General features: G+C 39.2%; 1 protein-coding gene across 7 annotated transcripts in view; it reads right to left on the reverse strand.

Annotated features, from left to right (window-relative positions):
- SORCS1 (sortilin related VPS10 domain containing receptor 1) overlaps nt 1-18,494 on the reverse strand; it is a 576,007-nt gene that overhangs the window by 67,244 nt on the left and 490,269 nt on the right. For all 7 annotated transcript variants that reach the window (XR_015155388.1, XM_086377870.1, XM_086377867.1 and 4 more), the window contains one exon: nt 16,160-16,331. Coding sequence is in view for 6 of the 7 variants with exons in the window: in XM_086377870.1 (XP_086233996.1) it covers nt 16,160-16,331 (172 nt within the window). In the remaining variant the exon portion in view is untranslated. The remainder of the gene's footprint in view (nt 1-16,159; nt 16,332-18,494) is intronic.

Here is an 18,494-nt window from a genome sequence, read left to right on the forward strand (position 1 = left end):
GGAATAACCTGTTTTTTCAGATGCATAAGACAACACATTATATGTCCTGTAAGTCTGTATGTCTGTATATGTTTGCATGAGCATAAATGTGGTCATTAAAATAGCCCAGTCTGTTAACACTGACTACCCCAGGGGTGAAATGACATGAGGGGCAGAGGAAGATCAGCAGGATTAAAAGAGAGGAGTAAAGGAGGGGAAAGAAATAGTTCACCAAATTTAAAAGGAGAGGTGGAGTAGGCCATGACACAAGAAGCAGCACAAAACACAACACCCTAACCGTACTGTTACTGTTAACATTTAAACATTGACTGAGTACAAGGAAATAACCCAGAGGTAACACAGGCACTGATGCTGGGATACAGCCAACTCTGGCCTTAGATTTCTGTTGTTATTTTAATGTTCTTTTGATCACAATATTTGAACAACATTATCACTAGGTAACATTAAATGCCAGAAGCAAAAAATCAGACATTTCAGCCTTTTCTTCTTATGACTAAAGGTATTTGGACAGGGTGGGAGGTGTGAACTAAAACTAATATACCTTTTGGGGATGGAAATTGGTGCAGCCACTATGGGAAAACAGTATAGTGGTTCTTCAAAAAACTAAGAATAGAATTACCATAAGATCCAGCAATCCCACTCCTAGGCATGTATCTGGATGAAGCTATAATTCTAAAAGATACATGCATCCCTACATTCAGAGCACCACTATTCCCAATAGCCAAGACATGGAAACACCCTAAATGTCCATCAACAGATGAAGGGATACAGAAGATGCGGTGCATACACAGGGCGGAATATCTATAAAAAGGAATAGAATAATGCCATTGGCAGCAACGTGGATGGAGCTAGAGATTATCATACTAAGGGAACGAGTTAGAGAGAGAAAGACAGATTCCATATGATACCATTTCTATGTGCAGTCTAAAATATGACACAAGCAAACTTATCCATGAAACAGAAAATAGACTCACAGACACAGAGAACAGACTTGTGTTGGCCAAGTGCATGGGGCAGGGGAGGCACGGATTGGGAGTTCGGGATTAGCAGATGCAAACTATTGTATATAGAATGCATAAACAATACGGTGCTTCTGTATAGCACAGGGAACTAGATTCAGTATCTTGTGATAAAGCCTTATGAAAAAGAATATACATATATAAGTAAATTCCTTTGCTGTACAGCAGAAATTAACCAACACTACAAATTAAGTATATTTCAATAAAATAAATTAGAAAATAAAAACTAATCTGCCTTTGCCTTGCATATCTTACTCCAGGGTATGAGACAGGTTCGCAACTTTAGATTCAGATTGGCAAGGTCTCAGCAGGAAACAAAAAGGAGAAAACTATGGTATAATGCTGCTCTGGTCTCCAAAGAAGAGATTTTGTCAGCTGGTGTAAAGGAGTTCATGGAGAGAAGTGCTATTCCCCTTGTGCTTATTCAATAAAAATGAACTCTGGCATGTGACTTCTTACATGAATTGTGCAAGTTAAGAGTGTTCTAGAATACCCCCTGATGGTCACTAAGGGAAAAGAGAGAGCACATTTCTCAAAAGTTTTCTGTTCTAGAAATAGTAACGACTGTTCTCTGTGTAGTTTCACATTGAATCTTCAACCCTATTAAGACTCAGGCCTGAAAGACTGTTACAATTTATCTAGAGTCACCAAGCTCTTCTTAACTCAAGAAGAAGTTAACTTAAGGAGTTCTGTGAACTTCTTTTTCACGCAAGATAGATACTCAGTGTGCTCATTGCCAGATGGACACTGAAGAACGCATTGACTGACAGGTAAGACCCAAGAGTGATTGTAGGCTTCAGTAATGAAAACTCTTTAGAGGGATGCCAGCACAGATCAAATTCTACATTAAAAAGGGATGTAAGTAGATACCAATGTAATACACTGGAATACCATGGAAACTACATTTGTAAAGACTCATGGTAATATGAGTGCTTGACAAAGAATGAGATGACTGTAAACAGGAATCAGGGGCTGAAACTGTGTGGGACCTGCCATTGTATAACAGTCAGCAGAGCCCTGGCACAGGACAATACCAGTCTATGATAAGAAGCAGTTTGCACATGCTCTATCTTCTGTTCCTAGTTCTTGGTCCTCTCTGGCAACTCTTCCAAGAGGTATTACTATTACTGAAAGCTGAGGCTGCCTCACCAGATGAGCTGGGACAGTGTTTTCTGGTGGTCTGGTTTGAAGCCTGCCCTATGGGCTTCTTTTTAATTTCAAAGCCAAGCTTTATACATAATTCCAAGATATCTAGGTATTGGCACAATTGCAAAATATAGAATTATCCTCCTCCCCTTGCCTATTCAGAGATGCTTTTCAATAATAGCACAGGCACCTCTCCAAATGTGCAGACCCTCGGGCTTCTCTGAGAGTAAAGGCAACAGTGAATTTGGATCCTTTGACCTTAAGGGAGAACATTCACAACAGTATGGAGGGTGGTCCATGGGGTTTTATGATTTCACCAGAAAAATTTGGGTCTGACAAGGCCAGTGATACCAGAGAGACAGGACTGTGGATCCACCAAATAATCTGACTGGATGAGCACTTCACCTTCTTTCTGACGAAATACAGATGGCTAGACCCTTCTTTGAGGACTATGATTCTCGGAGCTTGCCTAACTAAATATCCAGATACTCTGGATCTAATGCTCAGACTAAGAACTTTCTATTATAACATCACAAAATGGTTTACCTTCTCACTTACAAATAAACTGTAGCACCATGTGTCTAAATGAACAGCAAATTTCCAAATTTCCTTTTTACGTCTTCTGTGCTTGTCTGAATAGAACAGAACACTGGAAGCCAACATTCGGCTTGTATAAGCAGATGAATGACTATAAACAGAGGCCCCTACTCCACCCAGACATTGTGGTGTAGAGCCGCCAGAACTTTGGGCCATCGTGCTTTTGAGCCTTTTTCAGGTGGTAAAGGGCACTGATACACTGTCTGCCGCCACTGCATTGTGGCCTCAGGAATCACTCCCGCTGGCTTTGGCAGGGAAACTCTGGGGCTGCTCAATAATGTACATTGTGTAAGTGGTTTTGAATGATTTAAAAAAAAATCACTCTAAAAGTAAACATTCGGGTATGTCATAAGAACAATTTCATTTTAAAAGAAAGAATAGTAGGAAGATTCCTTTAGGATAAACCTATATTTCTTCTCTAGTTTTAAAATATGGTAAAATATGTTAACCTTATTAGAAGAAAGAACAAAGAGAAAAGCCATGATGAATTCTTTGAGAAAACTGTGGAACTAGGATGAAATTTGGAAGAAAGTTCAAATCGCTCATAATCATGCCACCCAGAGATTACATTTTTACACTGGTGAGTACCATATTAACCAATGATATTGCACACACGCGTGCACACACACACACACACACACAACAACCACCACCACCACAATGGCGGCACTGGAATTATTACACTGTTTTATGCTATGCTGTTAACATTTTTAAATAGCTTTCAGAACTTCTATATTTAGCTATCACTTGGTAGACTTGAGTCATGGTATCCTGCCTATAAAATGGATATATGATTTCTTGCCCCAGATGTCACTTCATCACTTTCCCAAGTTATTAGGTTGATGAGATTTCAGTGATTTTACAGAGGTCTACAGGTGTATTATATGTGGAAGAAGTGCCCTACAGAAGGCAGGTGGTGACCTGGAAGTTAGAAGACATAGTTAACTGTCCTCTGAAATGCATTTTACAATTGGACCTCAATTCCTTTACCTATAAATTAAAGATGAGCAGAATGGTGATGATTCTAGTTGTCATTTCTAGACTGGGTATCCTGCCATTGTAATAATACTATTCTTTCAGTTCACGTTATTGGACATCCACAATGTTCCAACATCTCTTCAGGCTGCTGAAATAATCTCCACTCTTAGGTGAAGACGCACAACTATCCAAGTGCTGTGATGGAGATTTTCCACTATAGGTGAATGGTGGATTACGCAGAGGAGTGGGCTGGTAAGACAGAGAGTCATGGAATAATGAATGACGGAGTGTAAAGCCAGAAATCTAAGGAAGTTATGCACTTGGGCAAGAATTGCGTGGCTTCAGCCCTGATTCAAGGGGTGGTGGGCCCCTGTGTGGAGGGCCTGAAGCAGACAGGTTGAAAGATTGAAAATCCAAACTGAAGACGATTTTATGACTCCGGCCCTTGGATGCTCACTGTACCGAAACTCTCAGTAATGAACCAAGTATCTCTCTTTGCTTGTCAAGGCAGATTGAAGTGCTTTGCAAACACCTATTCTCTGAAACCCTAAAGGATAGAAATACACCAATGCCTGTGGAACCGGTACTGAGGGAAGAGAAAAGCAGGACCTTAGAGCTGCTAACCTGAATTCAATCTGAACTTCAGGCATCAGGCCTCAGGCCAAAGACAATCTATATTGCCTGCCTCATTTCTTTCTTTCCTATTTAACCCAAAGCAACAAGGGAGAAGAAATGAAGTGGCTCAATTACCTTGCTTAGAGTCAAAGAGAATAAAGCTGCATGGAGTAAGGAATAATACATGAGAAAGCCTCTTAAATCTCCATGGCTCATGGAAATCAGCTTCCATTCCTTTGTGTGGAAGAAGAAAACAGCTGAATCTTCTGAGTCAGATCTGGGCTGGCCTAGAAAAATGATGCATACCTGCCTGGACTTAACACTTCCTGTGAACTCTTCATGCCAACTCTTTCTCCAAATGAAAAAGTAGGTCAGCTCCCTTTATCAATTCAACAGATGAGTTTCTCTCTCTCTCTCTCTCTTTCATACACACACACACACACACAATTATCAAAAGTCATCTTTTCTACCATCTGATGGTGGGCAGCATTCTGCAAAATTTATGAGGTGTTATTACACTGTGGTTACTTTTATGTGGCTGTAAGTCTTTCAATGTATGTGAAATTACAGCTCATTGAAATCCATTTAATGAGGACACAGCCTTCACATTTCCAAGTTAAATCTCACAGAAGAAGTTATAATCATGAATTTTCCTTATTAAGTTCCAGTCTTTGTATGTAAATTGAAGTATTAAAACAATGAGATACGGATCAAAGTTTTTAATTTTAGTCCCCTGCCTCAGATTTAATTTAAAAGTCTTAAATTATGCAGTGAATTGCATCTCTTTATTCTTACAGCTGTTTAAAACAGATTTAATTATCTCCCGTAACATGCAGACACTACTTCCGCCTAGCAGTCCTCTCAAATGACTGCCTTCCAAATCACTTTTGTTGAGTTCTTAAGACTGATTAGGGCCTTCACCATTCATCCTGTGCCTTCAGGTTGTCACATTGGATTTCCCTAGAAAGCCGGGTTATCACATTGAAAGTCCATAGACTCATTAGGTGCTCATTAGTGGTCCAGGGGATATCCATCTTAAGCAAGTCTCCAGACAGATGCTACCACTCATTGGATGCTGCTGGGGTCTCTCTGCAGAACACTTTTGATCAGCTTCCTAAAATTCAGGAGCCATTACAAAATGCAAAATGTTAAGCTTCTTAAACACAGCTTCATGGATTCTTCCTCTCCCCTCTTGGTTGTTCCTGGATCATTGTTCTTTGTCCTTAAGAAAACAATGATGCATAAATGCACATTGCAGTGTGAGTGTGGGTGTTCACACGTGTGTGTTCCTGGATCCTCCACAATGAGTAGGTCTGGGATGGAAGCAAGACTGCTCCTTCGCCTTGTTGCTTCCAATGAAGATTCCTTTATTCTCATATATTTGGAGAGAACCCTCACAGCAGCAGAGATGGGGTTCCTGACAAGGGGGCTTTTCATCAGCGTTACCAGAACTCTGTGGTTCTCTGAGTAACCAAGCTGTATGGTTTTGAAGGGTTTGTATATGGAGTCATTGTGTCACCTAGATGTATGTGTGTGTGTGGGAGGTGGGGGGGTAGCCTCACATACCATTTATGAAAAGCGATCACATTTCTTGCATTTCTCAAATTGGAAAAATTTTGGCTCAGGTCCCAACTATCGTACACGGAACTATAAGCATCAGTGTACCTTTGATTATCTACAGTCAATAAGAAGTTCTCTTTTTTGCTCTGGTTTTAGCAAGGTTTTCATTGATATTCTTATGTTAGAATTAGGACATGCACTAATACAGAATAAGGGAAGGGCTTTAGATTTCAGATAAAGACTAACATGTTTAGGGTTTTATTCGAATCTTAAGAGCCTTTTCAAGTTTAGGCTTTCTCTCTACTCTCCTGGAGGAAGTCTGTTCAAATCAACACACATTTATTGAGTTCCTACCAATATTGCAGACATGGTAAGCAGAGTTACAACCAGGCAGGACATGATTCATGTCTTAATAATATTGATCATTTATTTGGAGATGTCAGAAAAGAGAAGGGTGCTATTATGCATTAGTATATAGATATTTATAATGATCTAATACAGATTTTCGGAGAAGGCAATGGCAACCCACTCCAGTACTCTTGCCTGGAAAATCCCATAGACAGAGGAGCCTGGTAGGTTGCAGGCCATGGGGTCGCTAAGAGTTGGACACTTACTGTGCAACTTCACTTTCACTTTTCACTTTCATGCAAGGGAGAAGGAAATGGCAACCCACTCCAGTGTTCTTGCTTGGAGAATCCCAGGGATGGCGGACCCTGGTGGGCTGCCGTCTATGGTGTCGCACAGAGTTGGACACGACTGAAGTGACTTAGCAGCAGCAGTAGCAGTAGCAGCAATACAGATTTTATTATAATGTATCCAATAAATTAATTTTTGTTTTGAATAAATACAAACTACTTAGTACTTTCTATATTGTATGTTTAAATTTCTACTTAAAACTTGATACAGCAGAGATCCTAGTTAGCCCAAAACATGTAGTTCCACAAGCTGAAACATGTCTACTCATAAATGAAAAGTATTTGACGGGTTTGAGTTCCTACAAGGTTGGAACTCATAAAATGAAGAACAAATAAACACACGTACATTGTGTTGTACACAAAACGTACATTGTGCGGAACACAATGTTCCACTGGTGGGACAGTTGACTCCTCAGGTCTCTAGTACTTTAGTTAATACACAAAGGGGACATAGCTTGTGTGTGTGTGTGTGTGGAGGGGGTTATATGTAAGTAACTAAGGACAAAGATAGGGTAGGTTTGATCCCTGGGTTGAGAAGATCCCCTAGAGGAGGGCATGGCAACCCACTCCTGTATTCTTGCCTGGAGAATCCCATGGACAGAGGAGCCTGGGGGGCTACAGTTCATGGGGTCACAAAGAGTCAGACACAACAGCGATTAAGCACACTCACACATATACAGCTGAGGACAAAGGTGGAGAGGGTAGCATCAGTCCTTAACCTAACCTAGCCCCACAGACATGAGACAAACTTGGAGAAGAAAGTTGAACCAGGAATAAACCATGAGACGCAGAAGCATGATCCTTGGTGTCCAAATGACAAAATATTATCCTGGCTTGGAAATCTTCTGCCCACATCTCAGTAATCACAGTACAGTGTCATATCAACATGTAGCTGGGACCTCTTGTGGCACCTGGAGGACTTGTCGCTTTAGAGGCATCAGAGCATGGCATTAATATCCCCACTGTTATAAAGAACTGGTCCTAGATATAAGAGCATTTCAGACACTCTACTCAAAGTAAATTTAGGAACAAATTGAAATGAGAAGTGAATTCAGAAATTTTGACGAGGATGTAGAGAACACATGTATTACCAGTAGCATACATAAGGGTTTTTTTGTTTGTTTGTTTGTTTTAAATTTACTTAAGCAATATTACTCCTTGGAAGGAAAGTTATGACCAACCTAGATATCATATTCAAAAGCAGAGACATTACTTTGCCAACAAATGTCCGTCTAGGCAAGGCTATGGTTTTTCCTGTGGTCATGTATGGATGCGAGAGTTGGACTGTGAAGAAGGCTGAGCGCTGAAGAATTGATGCTTTTGAACTGTGGTGTTGGAGAAGACTCTTGAGAGTCCCTTGGATTGCAAGAAGATCCAACCAGTCCATTCTGAAGGAGATCAGCCCTGGGATTTCTTTGGAAGGAATGATGCTAAAGCTGAAACTCCAGTACTTTGGCCACCTCATGCAAAGAGTTGACTCATTGGGAAAGACTCTGATGCTGGGAGGGATTGGGGGCAGGAGGAGAAGGGGACGACAGAGGATGAGATGGCTGGATGGCATCACTGACTCGATGGACCTGAGTCTGAGTGAACTCCAGGAGTTGGTGATGGACAAGGAGGCGTGGCGTGCTGCGATTCACGGGGTCGCAAAGAGTCGGACACGACTGAGCGACCGAACTGAACTGAAGCAATATTATAGCCAAATTCATACTCAAGACTCTGGAGAAGTTTGGTATACATAGATGTTAAAGTCCTCAAATACTGCATTCGTATTTTTGTTGGAAAAAATATGTTTTCCAACATTTTTTAGAGGGATAAAACAGTGCTAGAAATACTGTAGTCATTCAATAAAGGCATAGTTTTGCAAAGAGGAGGACACCCAAGAGAAGATTTGGCTTCTCTCATTGCTGAAATGGTTTCCAAGAAGCTGATCTCAAGAGCCATGGATATTCTCAGAAAATCCAGGAGGAAATCTTGGTTTACATACTGATGAGTGGGATGGGGGGACTGGGAGGAGGTTCAAAAGGGAGGGTAAATATGTATACCTATGGCTGATTCATTTTGAGGTTTGACAGAAAATAACAAAATTCTGTAAAGCAATTATCCCTCAATTAAAAAAAAAAGATGGGTGGAAAAAAAAAAAAAAGAGAGAATATAGCAGCAGCCATAGCCCAGCTTGGCTTGGACATAGATAATTAGGCCTATTCTTTCTACTGCTTGATCCTTGTTACTACCTGCCCCAGCCAAGCGTTTCTAGGAAGCCTTGGGAACCACAGTAAGTTCTTTGCCAGAAAAATGGTTGTTTCCACTACAGACAAGTGATAAAAGGCAGGATACCATAGGTCCTGGATTTGACTCCTGGCTGCATTACTATAGCTGGCTGTGTGATCTTAGGTGAGTTACTTTGCCTTTCTGTGCTTCCACTGCACCATCTATAAAATGATAACAGTAATCCTTACTTACCCACTGCAGGATCTAGATGAGACAATCCATGCAAGCACTTACAAATGGGATCTTTTTTTCAAGTCTCAATGCTCCCCAGGTTCTATAAGACTTTCAGATCTTCTGTATTTCACATTGCTTATCACATGCCTGAGCTCTGCCTACATATATAATCCAGAGATTAAGAGAACTTGATGCTGTTTCTGTAAGGAGAGCTTGTGATTCATGAGCACAGAATCTCACAATCAAATGTGAGCTCTCTGGGGCCTCCTTATATGGGGACAGTCCTTAAGGCTTTGTGCTCTGCGATAGGAGACAAGAAAATCAAGGGGCCGATTCTGACAGCTGCAGGCAGTGGATTCATCCTTGCTCTTGCAGCTTTGCCCATTCAAGTGGAATGAACTGACTTGTTATTTTTTTTTCCCTTTTTTGTGGCCAGAAGGCAGACTTTACACATCTTAGAACCAGATTCCCCAATTTGTTCCCACATCACTCAGCCAAGTTTGAGGTGCCTGATCATCCTGGTTGCGTGGAAAATGACATCAAATAGATGAGAGCCTGGCCTCTGTCCCTGGAGGGTGCACACAGGTTGGAGCTGACCAGGACTGATTTCTTATTTCAGATTTTCCTTTACTGCATTCTTCAAAATGAAATAAAAATCTAAATTCTGAATCCTGCTCTGGCATTGATGTCTGTTGCTTCAAAAGATAATGTTCTTCTGAGTTGCATAATCAGGTTCCTTATGTCTTTGGGAAAGAGGCCTTCACCTTCACCACAGGGTATAGGATTAGTCTGGAAAATGAATACCTCCTTAACAGTTTTCTGTTTCCTTACTGCTTAAAGATCTAAATACAAAGTATTCTATTTTATTTGAATTTCTAAAATGATTTTTAAGTCAGCTTTTTGTTGAACATGCTATGCATAAAGAAACATATGCATACTATTAAATATACAACCTGAATTTTACAAAGTAGATGCATTCATTAATCATCAAAAAAATTTAAATTGTGACTAGCCCAGAAATTGTCCCTGCCACTCCCCCTCCAAAGGTAATACTTATTCTCATTCTCATCACCATAAATCAGTTTTGCTTTTTTTTTTTTTTTTTTTTTTTGCAGTTTAACTATGCTATGCTATGCTAAGTCGCTTCAGTCGTGTCCGACTCTGTGCAACCCCATAGACGGCAGCCCACCAGGCTCCTCCGTCCATGGGATTCTCCAGGCAAGAATACTGGAGTGGGTTGCCATTTCCTTCTCCAATGCAGGAAAGTGAAAAGTGAAAGTGAAGTCGCTCAGTCGTGTCTGACTCTTAGCGACCCCATGGACTGCAGCCTACCAGGCTCCTCCATCCATGGGATTTTCCAGGCAAGAGTACTGGAGTGGGGTGCCATTGCTAGGTAGACATATAATATGCATTTTTTTAGTCTGATTCCTTTAGCTTAATATTAGCTACACGATTCATTCAAGTTTCTGTATGTAGCAGTAGTTTGTTCTTTTTCATTGTATGGTGTTCCATTTTATATGTATATTGTCATTTATTTCTCTGTGCTAATATTGACGGATGTTTATTTTCAGTTTTTGAGCTCTTGGGAATTCCTCTGCTATATATATTATTTTACATACTTTCTTATGCACATTTGTATGCATTTCCCTTTGTTTTTAAATTTTATTGAAGCATAGTTGGATTTACAATGTTGAGTTAATTTATCCAGCACAACAAAGTGATTCAGTTATATACATGTATATATATTTACTTTTTAATATTCTTTTCCATGATGGCTTATCACAGAATACTGAATGTAGTTCCCTGTGCTATACAATAGGACCTTGTTGTTGTCTCATCCTATATATAATAGTTTGCACTGTATGCATTTCTGATGAATGTATCTTTGGAGTGGAAATGTGGCTCTTAGGTTGTGCACGTATTCAGGTATAGTATTTCATGTCGAGCTGGTCTCCAGGGTGCCAATCTACACTCCTAACAGTACTGGATGACTAACCAGTTGCCCTAACAGCACCACTTGATATTGTTAGTCTTTTAAAATACCAGTCTTCTGATGGGTACATAGCAATAATTTATTATAGTTTTAAATTGCATTCTCTGGATAAGCGGTGGTGTTGGTAATTTTTCATATGCTTATTGGCTATGTGGTTACCCTCTTTGAGATTTCTAAATCATTTGTACATTTTCTACTAGGTTGATGGAATTTTTCTTATTGATTTGTAGGATTTATTTATATTTTTCTGGGCATGAGTCCCTTATTGAAAGTGTGTACTGAAAATAACTTCTTCCCCTCTAGATTTCACCTTTACAGTTTTTAAAATAATGACTGTTGAAGAAAAGAAATTCTCAATTTTAATGTAATCTTAGTAAATCATATTTTTCTTTACATTATAAGGTTTTCTTTCCTGTTTAAAAAATATTTTCCTAATCCAAGGTCATGAAGATATCCTTGTGTGTTTTCCTTTAAGCACCGTAGTTTTCTCTTTCAAAATTAGACTGACAGTCAAGATTATTTTGGTGTGTTTTGAGAGGTCAAGATTCACGTGTTCCCTCATACTCAATGCTGCAGCACCATTTACTGAAAAGATAATACATTATCTACTGTACTGAAGTCTCATGTGACATAAAGTACATACTTATGTGCACATATATATGTATATTATTATGTCATAACTCAATTGACCATATAGAAATTCAGTGTGAAAATATTTATCTTTCAATGGTACTGGGTCAACTGGCTATATTTATGGAAAATATATATAAATTTTGGCCCTTGCCTGAAACAATTCTGTTCAAAATAGATCTTAGGCTTAAATATGAAAGCTAAAGAAAAAAAATGTGTGGTATGATATCTTCACAATCTTGGGCTAGACACATTTCTTAAGCAAGCCACAAAAATAATTAATTATTTATTTTATATAACTACTGAAATATCTGTGTTTGCATATGCCATTTTCAAATCTATTCAATTTGTCTCAATGATAGTATGTCTCCTCTTCTCTCTTTTCTACTTTATTTTGATTAATGAGACACTTAATATTCATCCAGTTCTCCTATCTGTAGTTTGATAGGTCAGCATTACCTTACCGTTTTTTACTTGTGACTAGATATTAAAGCCGGAGAAGGCAATGGCACCCCACTCTATTACTCTTGCCTGGAAAATCCCATGGATGGAGGAGCCTGGAAGGCTGCAGTCCATGGGGTTGCTAAAAGTTGGACACGACTGAGTGACTTCACTTTCACTTTTCACTTTCATGCATTGGAGAAGGAAATGGCAACCCACTCCAGTGTTCTTGCCTGGAGAATCCCAGGGACGGGGGAGCCTGGTGGGCTGCCGTCTATGGGGTTGCACAGAGTCGGACACGACTGAAGCGACTTAGCAGCAGCAGCAGCAGATATTAAAGCACACATTCTGAACATGCTGGTTCTAATATAAAAGAGTACTTTTATCAATACTTCTTCACAGACATTTCATGGAGCTTAAACCTCTTTAATTCCATTTAATTCTTTTCACATACTATATTATTGTTGTCATGTATTTTAATTCCACATGTATTTTAAGTCCCACAACGGATTAACATGATTGGTCTACAAAATTGCTATTAACTTCAGTTCACCGGCATATCCACCATCTTTCTTATTCTTCACTCTTTCCATTATTTCTGTGCTTTTGCCTGGGGTCATTTTCTTTATGCCTGGACAATTACCTTTAGTGATTCTTTTCACAGAAATCAGCTTATATGACTCATTCTAATTTTTGCTTGTCTGAAAAATGTTTTTGCTTTAGCTTCACTATTTTTTCCTCAGCACTTCAAACATGTCATTCCATTTTTGTCTGCGCTGCTTTAAAATTTCCTCTTGTTTTTAGATGATGTCAGTAGTTTGAATACAATATCTAAAATACCCTGCTTTGAGTCTTCAGATTCTCTTGAATCTCTGTGTTGATATGCTGATATCTTTTGTCAGTTTTTGGAAAATTCTCTGACATTATCTCTCCAAAAATAATTCTGGCTCCTTACTAGTTCCTCCCCTTCAGGATGACTGTGTTCACTCTTTCCGCCATGTCCTTTGGTCTCATTATTCTTTTCCCTATTTTCTACTCTTTTCCTCTTATGTTCCAAATGTTATATTCCCTACTGTCATTGCTTCTAATAAACTGATCCTTCACTCACCTGGGTTCCGTCTACTACAAACCCCTCTAAGTTCCTAATATCAGTACCTATACCTGTAGTTCTATGACTTCCATTTGATTACCGCCACCTACTGATGACTGCTGTGGGATTAAATTTTATATCTTGTCCCATATTCATAAACATATTAATCATATATCAGGAAATATACTCTTTTTTCTGTTTTTTTTTTTTTTCCTGTTCTTGGTCCTGATTCTTGATATATCTGTAGTTATTTAAATACCCTAAATTTTACATGAAAAAAAAAAAAGTAGTAAGGCTGCTGGTATACGTTATTTTCCTCTAAAGAGGATTTGTTACAGTTTCTGACATTTAAAATGGGGGAATCATTCTAATAATGATTAGACTGAAATAATTTCAGGTGGGATTTCAGGGTGTAGAGAATCTGGTCTAATTCCATTCTGTCCTTACTCCTATCATAGAGCAGTCTACAGGACCTAGTCTTGAATCATTCACCAGGGCTTTCCCCTTGATAGTCTCTAAATTCAATTTTTTTCTATCTCCTCAAAATGTAATACTTCTAAAAACTATGTTTGACTTCACATCCTAAGTGATTACTTGCTGTTTTATCTGCATCCCTCAGATATTGTCAAATAACTCAAGGAAACAAAAGTGAACGTGAAAAGTGTTAGTGGCTCAGTTGTGTCCAACTCTTTGCAACCACATGGATTGTAGTCTGCCAGGCTCCATGGAATTCTCCAGGCAACAATACTGGAGTGGGTTGCCATGCCCTCCTCCAGGGGATCTTCCCAACCCAGGGATTGAACCTGGATCTCCCGCCTTGCAGGCAGATTCTGTACCAATTAAGCCACCATGGAATCCCCCAAGGAAACAAAGCCATCATGGAATCCCCCAAGGAAACAAAGAACAGAGAATACTGTATAAATTCTCTATGCTTCTCTCCTCTCTGGGATTTGACATCATCAGTCCCAGCTGACTTGGTAACTCTGAAGTCCAATCTTTATCTTCCCAACCTCGAGTCTACCAACAGATGTTTAGCCAACACTTTTGGTCTGACCTTCTACTAGGAATCTGAAATCTGACCTCTTAAACAGTGTGACAGATGAACTGGCAAAGTTCTTGAGGGGAAATACAACATTAAATACAGCACAACTCATCACAATGAGTTGCCTCTCTCTCAAGAAAAGAATTGAAATTTCCTAAGTCCTCTTCCTCCTTCTCTGTGTGTGTCTCTCTTTCCCATTCTAACTCTTGCTCTAAATAATACATATTTATTTGCTTTGCAGCAAGCTAGTCTGTCATAGCCTCAGGCAGAAGCTCCCCCAAGATTTATTTCTGTGAAATGCAAGTAATTCCAACTAGCCTAAATTGGCCCATCTCTTTCTAGTTCCAACTGAAGAACACTGGGGAACCTTAGTGTTTAGAAAACTGGGTATGGTTAAAAGGCACTTACTAAGGAGACAGGAGAAAAGAGTATTAGGTTAGAGCAGTGCTTGTCTAAGTGGTCCTTGAACTGAAGGCAACAGCATCACTTGAGCCAGGAATTCCAACTCATTAGATGACAGCTTTTTCTATGGAAATTAAAATACTAAGTATTTTGAGCAAACCTGACAGTGTAATCCAAACTACATCTTTTCCCCTTCAAGGAGCCTCTTGGACCGGTCTGGGCCTCTTGATGTTGTCCTTGTTTCTTTCTTTCTTTTTTCTTGAAGCATAATGCATAACCTATGACCCTGTTAGAAAAGGATATTCCTGGGTCTTACCTCAACCTTCTGTATGAGAATCTTTGAAGACGCAGCCCAGAAAACTGTTTTAACATGCTCACCAGGTAATTTTTATCTATGTTAGAGATGGAGAGTCACTGAACTATCAGAAGACAAGGGGAGAAGAAAATGTTGTATATCTTTATCCTGATGTCATTGTGAACTTTTCAGATTCCTTTGCATTCACATGGCTGAAAGTGGTGTTGGCCATATTTTAGGTACATATAAAACATGGTTGAGGGTAGGACAGCCTGGTTTAGTAATTAAGATCATTTAATGAAGGTGTTTATCCTTTAGAGGCCAGCTGCCTCATTTACAAGATGACAAATGTGCCGTAAACATTCTAAAATATGTAATATAAATGTCATCTTATCCTACCATCTAATTACTCAGAAACTTCAGATAACTATAGTGTGGCAAACAATAATTGATGTTTATAATAATATTCCTGAGGCACTATTAATATTAAAACAATAAACCTCTCAAATGTCAAGGAAATTATATTTGATTAGTTTAGATTGGTCTTGATGCTATATGTATGACTGGTTAATGTTGTCTTTAGAAAGAAAAGCCATGACTTCAGATAAAGGAGGAAGACAGCATTAGCAGCTTTTAGGTTAGTTCAGTATGTATATGTGTTAAGCTGTTCTAGGAATACTATTAATGTATTCTGAGAAAACATTTTGCTAAAAGTGCCAATAATAGAAGATTAAATCCAGACAGAATCCCTAAGTTACAGGTTCAGTAAGAATGAAGAACAGTCCAGGTTCGATGCATGATACTGGATGCTTAGGGCTGGTGCACTGGGACGACCCAGAGGGATGGTATGGGGAGGGAGGAAGGAGGAGGGTTCAGGATGGGGAACACACGTATACCTGTGGCGGATTCATTTTGATATATGGCAAAACCAATACAATATTGTAAAGTTAAATTAAGTAAAATTAAAAAAAAAAAAAAGGATGAAGAACAACTTGCAGTGAAATGAAAGTACTTGAAGAACTGTGTCAGAGAAGGCAAACTTATAACAAATACCAAGGAACTAAAAGGGGAATACAGATTTTAAATAAAATTTAAAATTAAAAAAATATATCTATGTAAACAAAGACAAAAAGACATGTGAACCAAATCATGATTTCTTGGGAGAAGTCACTGGCTCTAGAAGGTAGAGGGGAGGCGGGGCCCGGTCCTACCTCTTCCAGCTGCACCATAAGAGTAACGTTGTGCCCTTGCTCCGCCGTCAGCTTTCCATCAGCAGTGACGATCCGCAGCCCCCGTGGGGCCTTCCCTGGGCACTTCTGCGGCTTGGCTGTGTACTGTTCTCTCACTCCATCGGTGCAGTTATTGGAAACCACCTTTCTATACCTAAATGGGGAAAAGCTCACATTGTAATTCAGCCCATGATAATTTGGATCACTCCCAACTTTTCAAACCTTCTGCTCAGCCCTGAGGGTTAGCAATAACTACCTTTCATGGTGTCAGGAAGGTTACAGTTTGTGTATAGTAAGCACCCAACGGAGAGGCAAATCATCATAGGAACATACTGCATTATTATTAACATTTTAGTTTACGCATTTATTATCTTAGTCGACAGATATACAATTTCACTTTGGAGTTGTGGGAAATGCATAGCAGGAGAAGACGTGCTCTTTCCTTACCCTCAGTAGGTTTATAATCCAGGTGAAAAGATGTGTACTTAGCTGCTCAGTCATGTCCACCTTTTTGCAACCCCATGGGCTATAGGCCACCTGGCTCCTCTGTTCATGGGGATTCTCCAGGCAAGAATACTGGAGTGGGTTGCCATGCCCTCCTGCAGGGGATCTTCCCAACCCAGGGATTGAACCCAGATCTCCTGCATTGCAGGTGGATTTTTTTTTTTTTACCATCTATACATGGATAATCCAGAAAATACTTCAAAGGCTATATAATTAAAGGTCAGAATAAGTACTATATATATTGTAATATACACATGTATATATTACAAAGGAAGGTACAGTTCAAAGAAAGATTATTATGCATTATATGTCTCAACATTAGATACTGTACAGGCTGTTGCACTCATGGTACAGTACAGAAAGGTGGTTAAACTTGAGAGTTTCTACTCAATATTTTATGGGATATAATGCCTGAACTATTGAAATTTCACATTAAGGAAACTTTAGACTATAGATTGAGTAAATCCTCCCTCTATTTTGCTTTTTTCTTGTTTTAGCCTTAATAGGAAAAAAAAAAAAAAAGAATTATGCTACCAATTTGTCCTATACAATTTATCAGATTTATAGTATATTACAATCTATGGGTTTTCTTTAAGACTTTTGAGGTCCAATGTTATGCAGTCATCATTGTTTTTTTGTGTGTGTGGAGTCCACAGCAGCCACATTATGTATTCATATATTTGGTTTCTCCAATCTACCTGGGGAAGGTACTGGTAGATTTCAAAATGGAAGCAATCAAAAGTCCAAGGTCTTTCCATTCTTATAGACCATAAGTTGACAAACTTTTCACATAAAGTGCCAGGGAATAAATGTTTTAGCTTTGCAGGTTATATAGCTTTAGTCGTAAGTATCCAACTCTTGGGTTGTAACATTAAAGTGGACATAGAGAATGCATAAAAGAACAAATGAATCTGGGTTCTAATAAAACTTTATTTACAAAATCTGGCAGTGTGCAGGCTATTGCTTACCAACTACTTCAAATCTAGCCAAAGTCCTTTCTCTGTCCTTAAGTCTCAAGACTGACTACCTAAAAGCACGATTGAGAAAATAAAATTAAATACCATCTGGGAAAGCACTTTAAACACTATGACTGTAAGGCCAAATATTAATATTAAACTCACCACATAGGATTAACCATAAGGATGAAATGGATTACTGTACACAGAACACTTAAAACCACCCTGACAATTAGCAAGTGATTATGAAATGTTACCAGTTATTTTTGCTTAACATTATTATCTATCCTCCCTGTTCACAACCTTCACAAATTCCCATTTCCTTAAGATAAATCACAAATCCTCTAACTTGGGCCTGAAGGCCTCCATAAACTAACTTGGTTCTACTTTTCTGGACCCTTTCTCCCCAACCAGCTCATTCTGCTTTAGCCAAACTTCTCTTTTCAATCCTCTTGAAAGTGCTTCTTTTCTTTTGTTCTTTCTGCTTCCATGTCCACCTTTTTGCCTAATCAGCTGCCTAAAACTTATCCACACTTTAAGTGGCAGCTTATCTCCTCTCTTTTCCTGATTGTGAAAGTAAAATCATAAGTTCAAATTTAGAGAGTACTAATATGTTCAGGGCTTTCCTGGTGGTCAGATAGTAAAGAATCTGCCTGTAATGCAGGAGACCCAGGTTCATTCCCTGGGTTGGGAAGATCCCCTGGATAAGGGAATGGCTACCCACTCCAGGATTCTTGCCTGGAGAATTCCATGGACAGAGTAACCTGGTGGGCTACAGTCCAAGGATTGCAAAGAGCCGACACAGCTGAGCGACTAACCCTTTCACTAATATGTTCTAGACACTCTGCTAAGTTCTT

This window comes from Bos grunniens, chromosome 26 (assembly GCF_055505025.1).
Source record: "Bos grunniens cultivar Pamir isolate PY7600 chromosome 26, Bosgru_T2T1.0, whole genome shotgun sequence".
In the NCBI taxonomy this organism is placed as follows: Eukaryota; Metazoa; Chordata; class Mammalia; order Artiodactyla; family Bovidae; genus Bos; species Bos grunniens.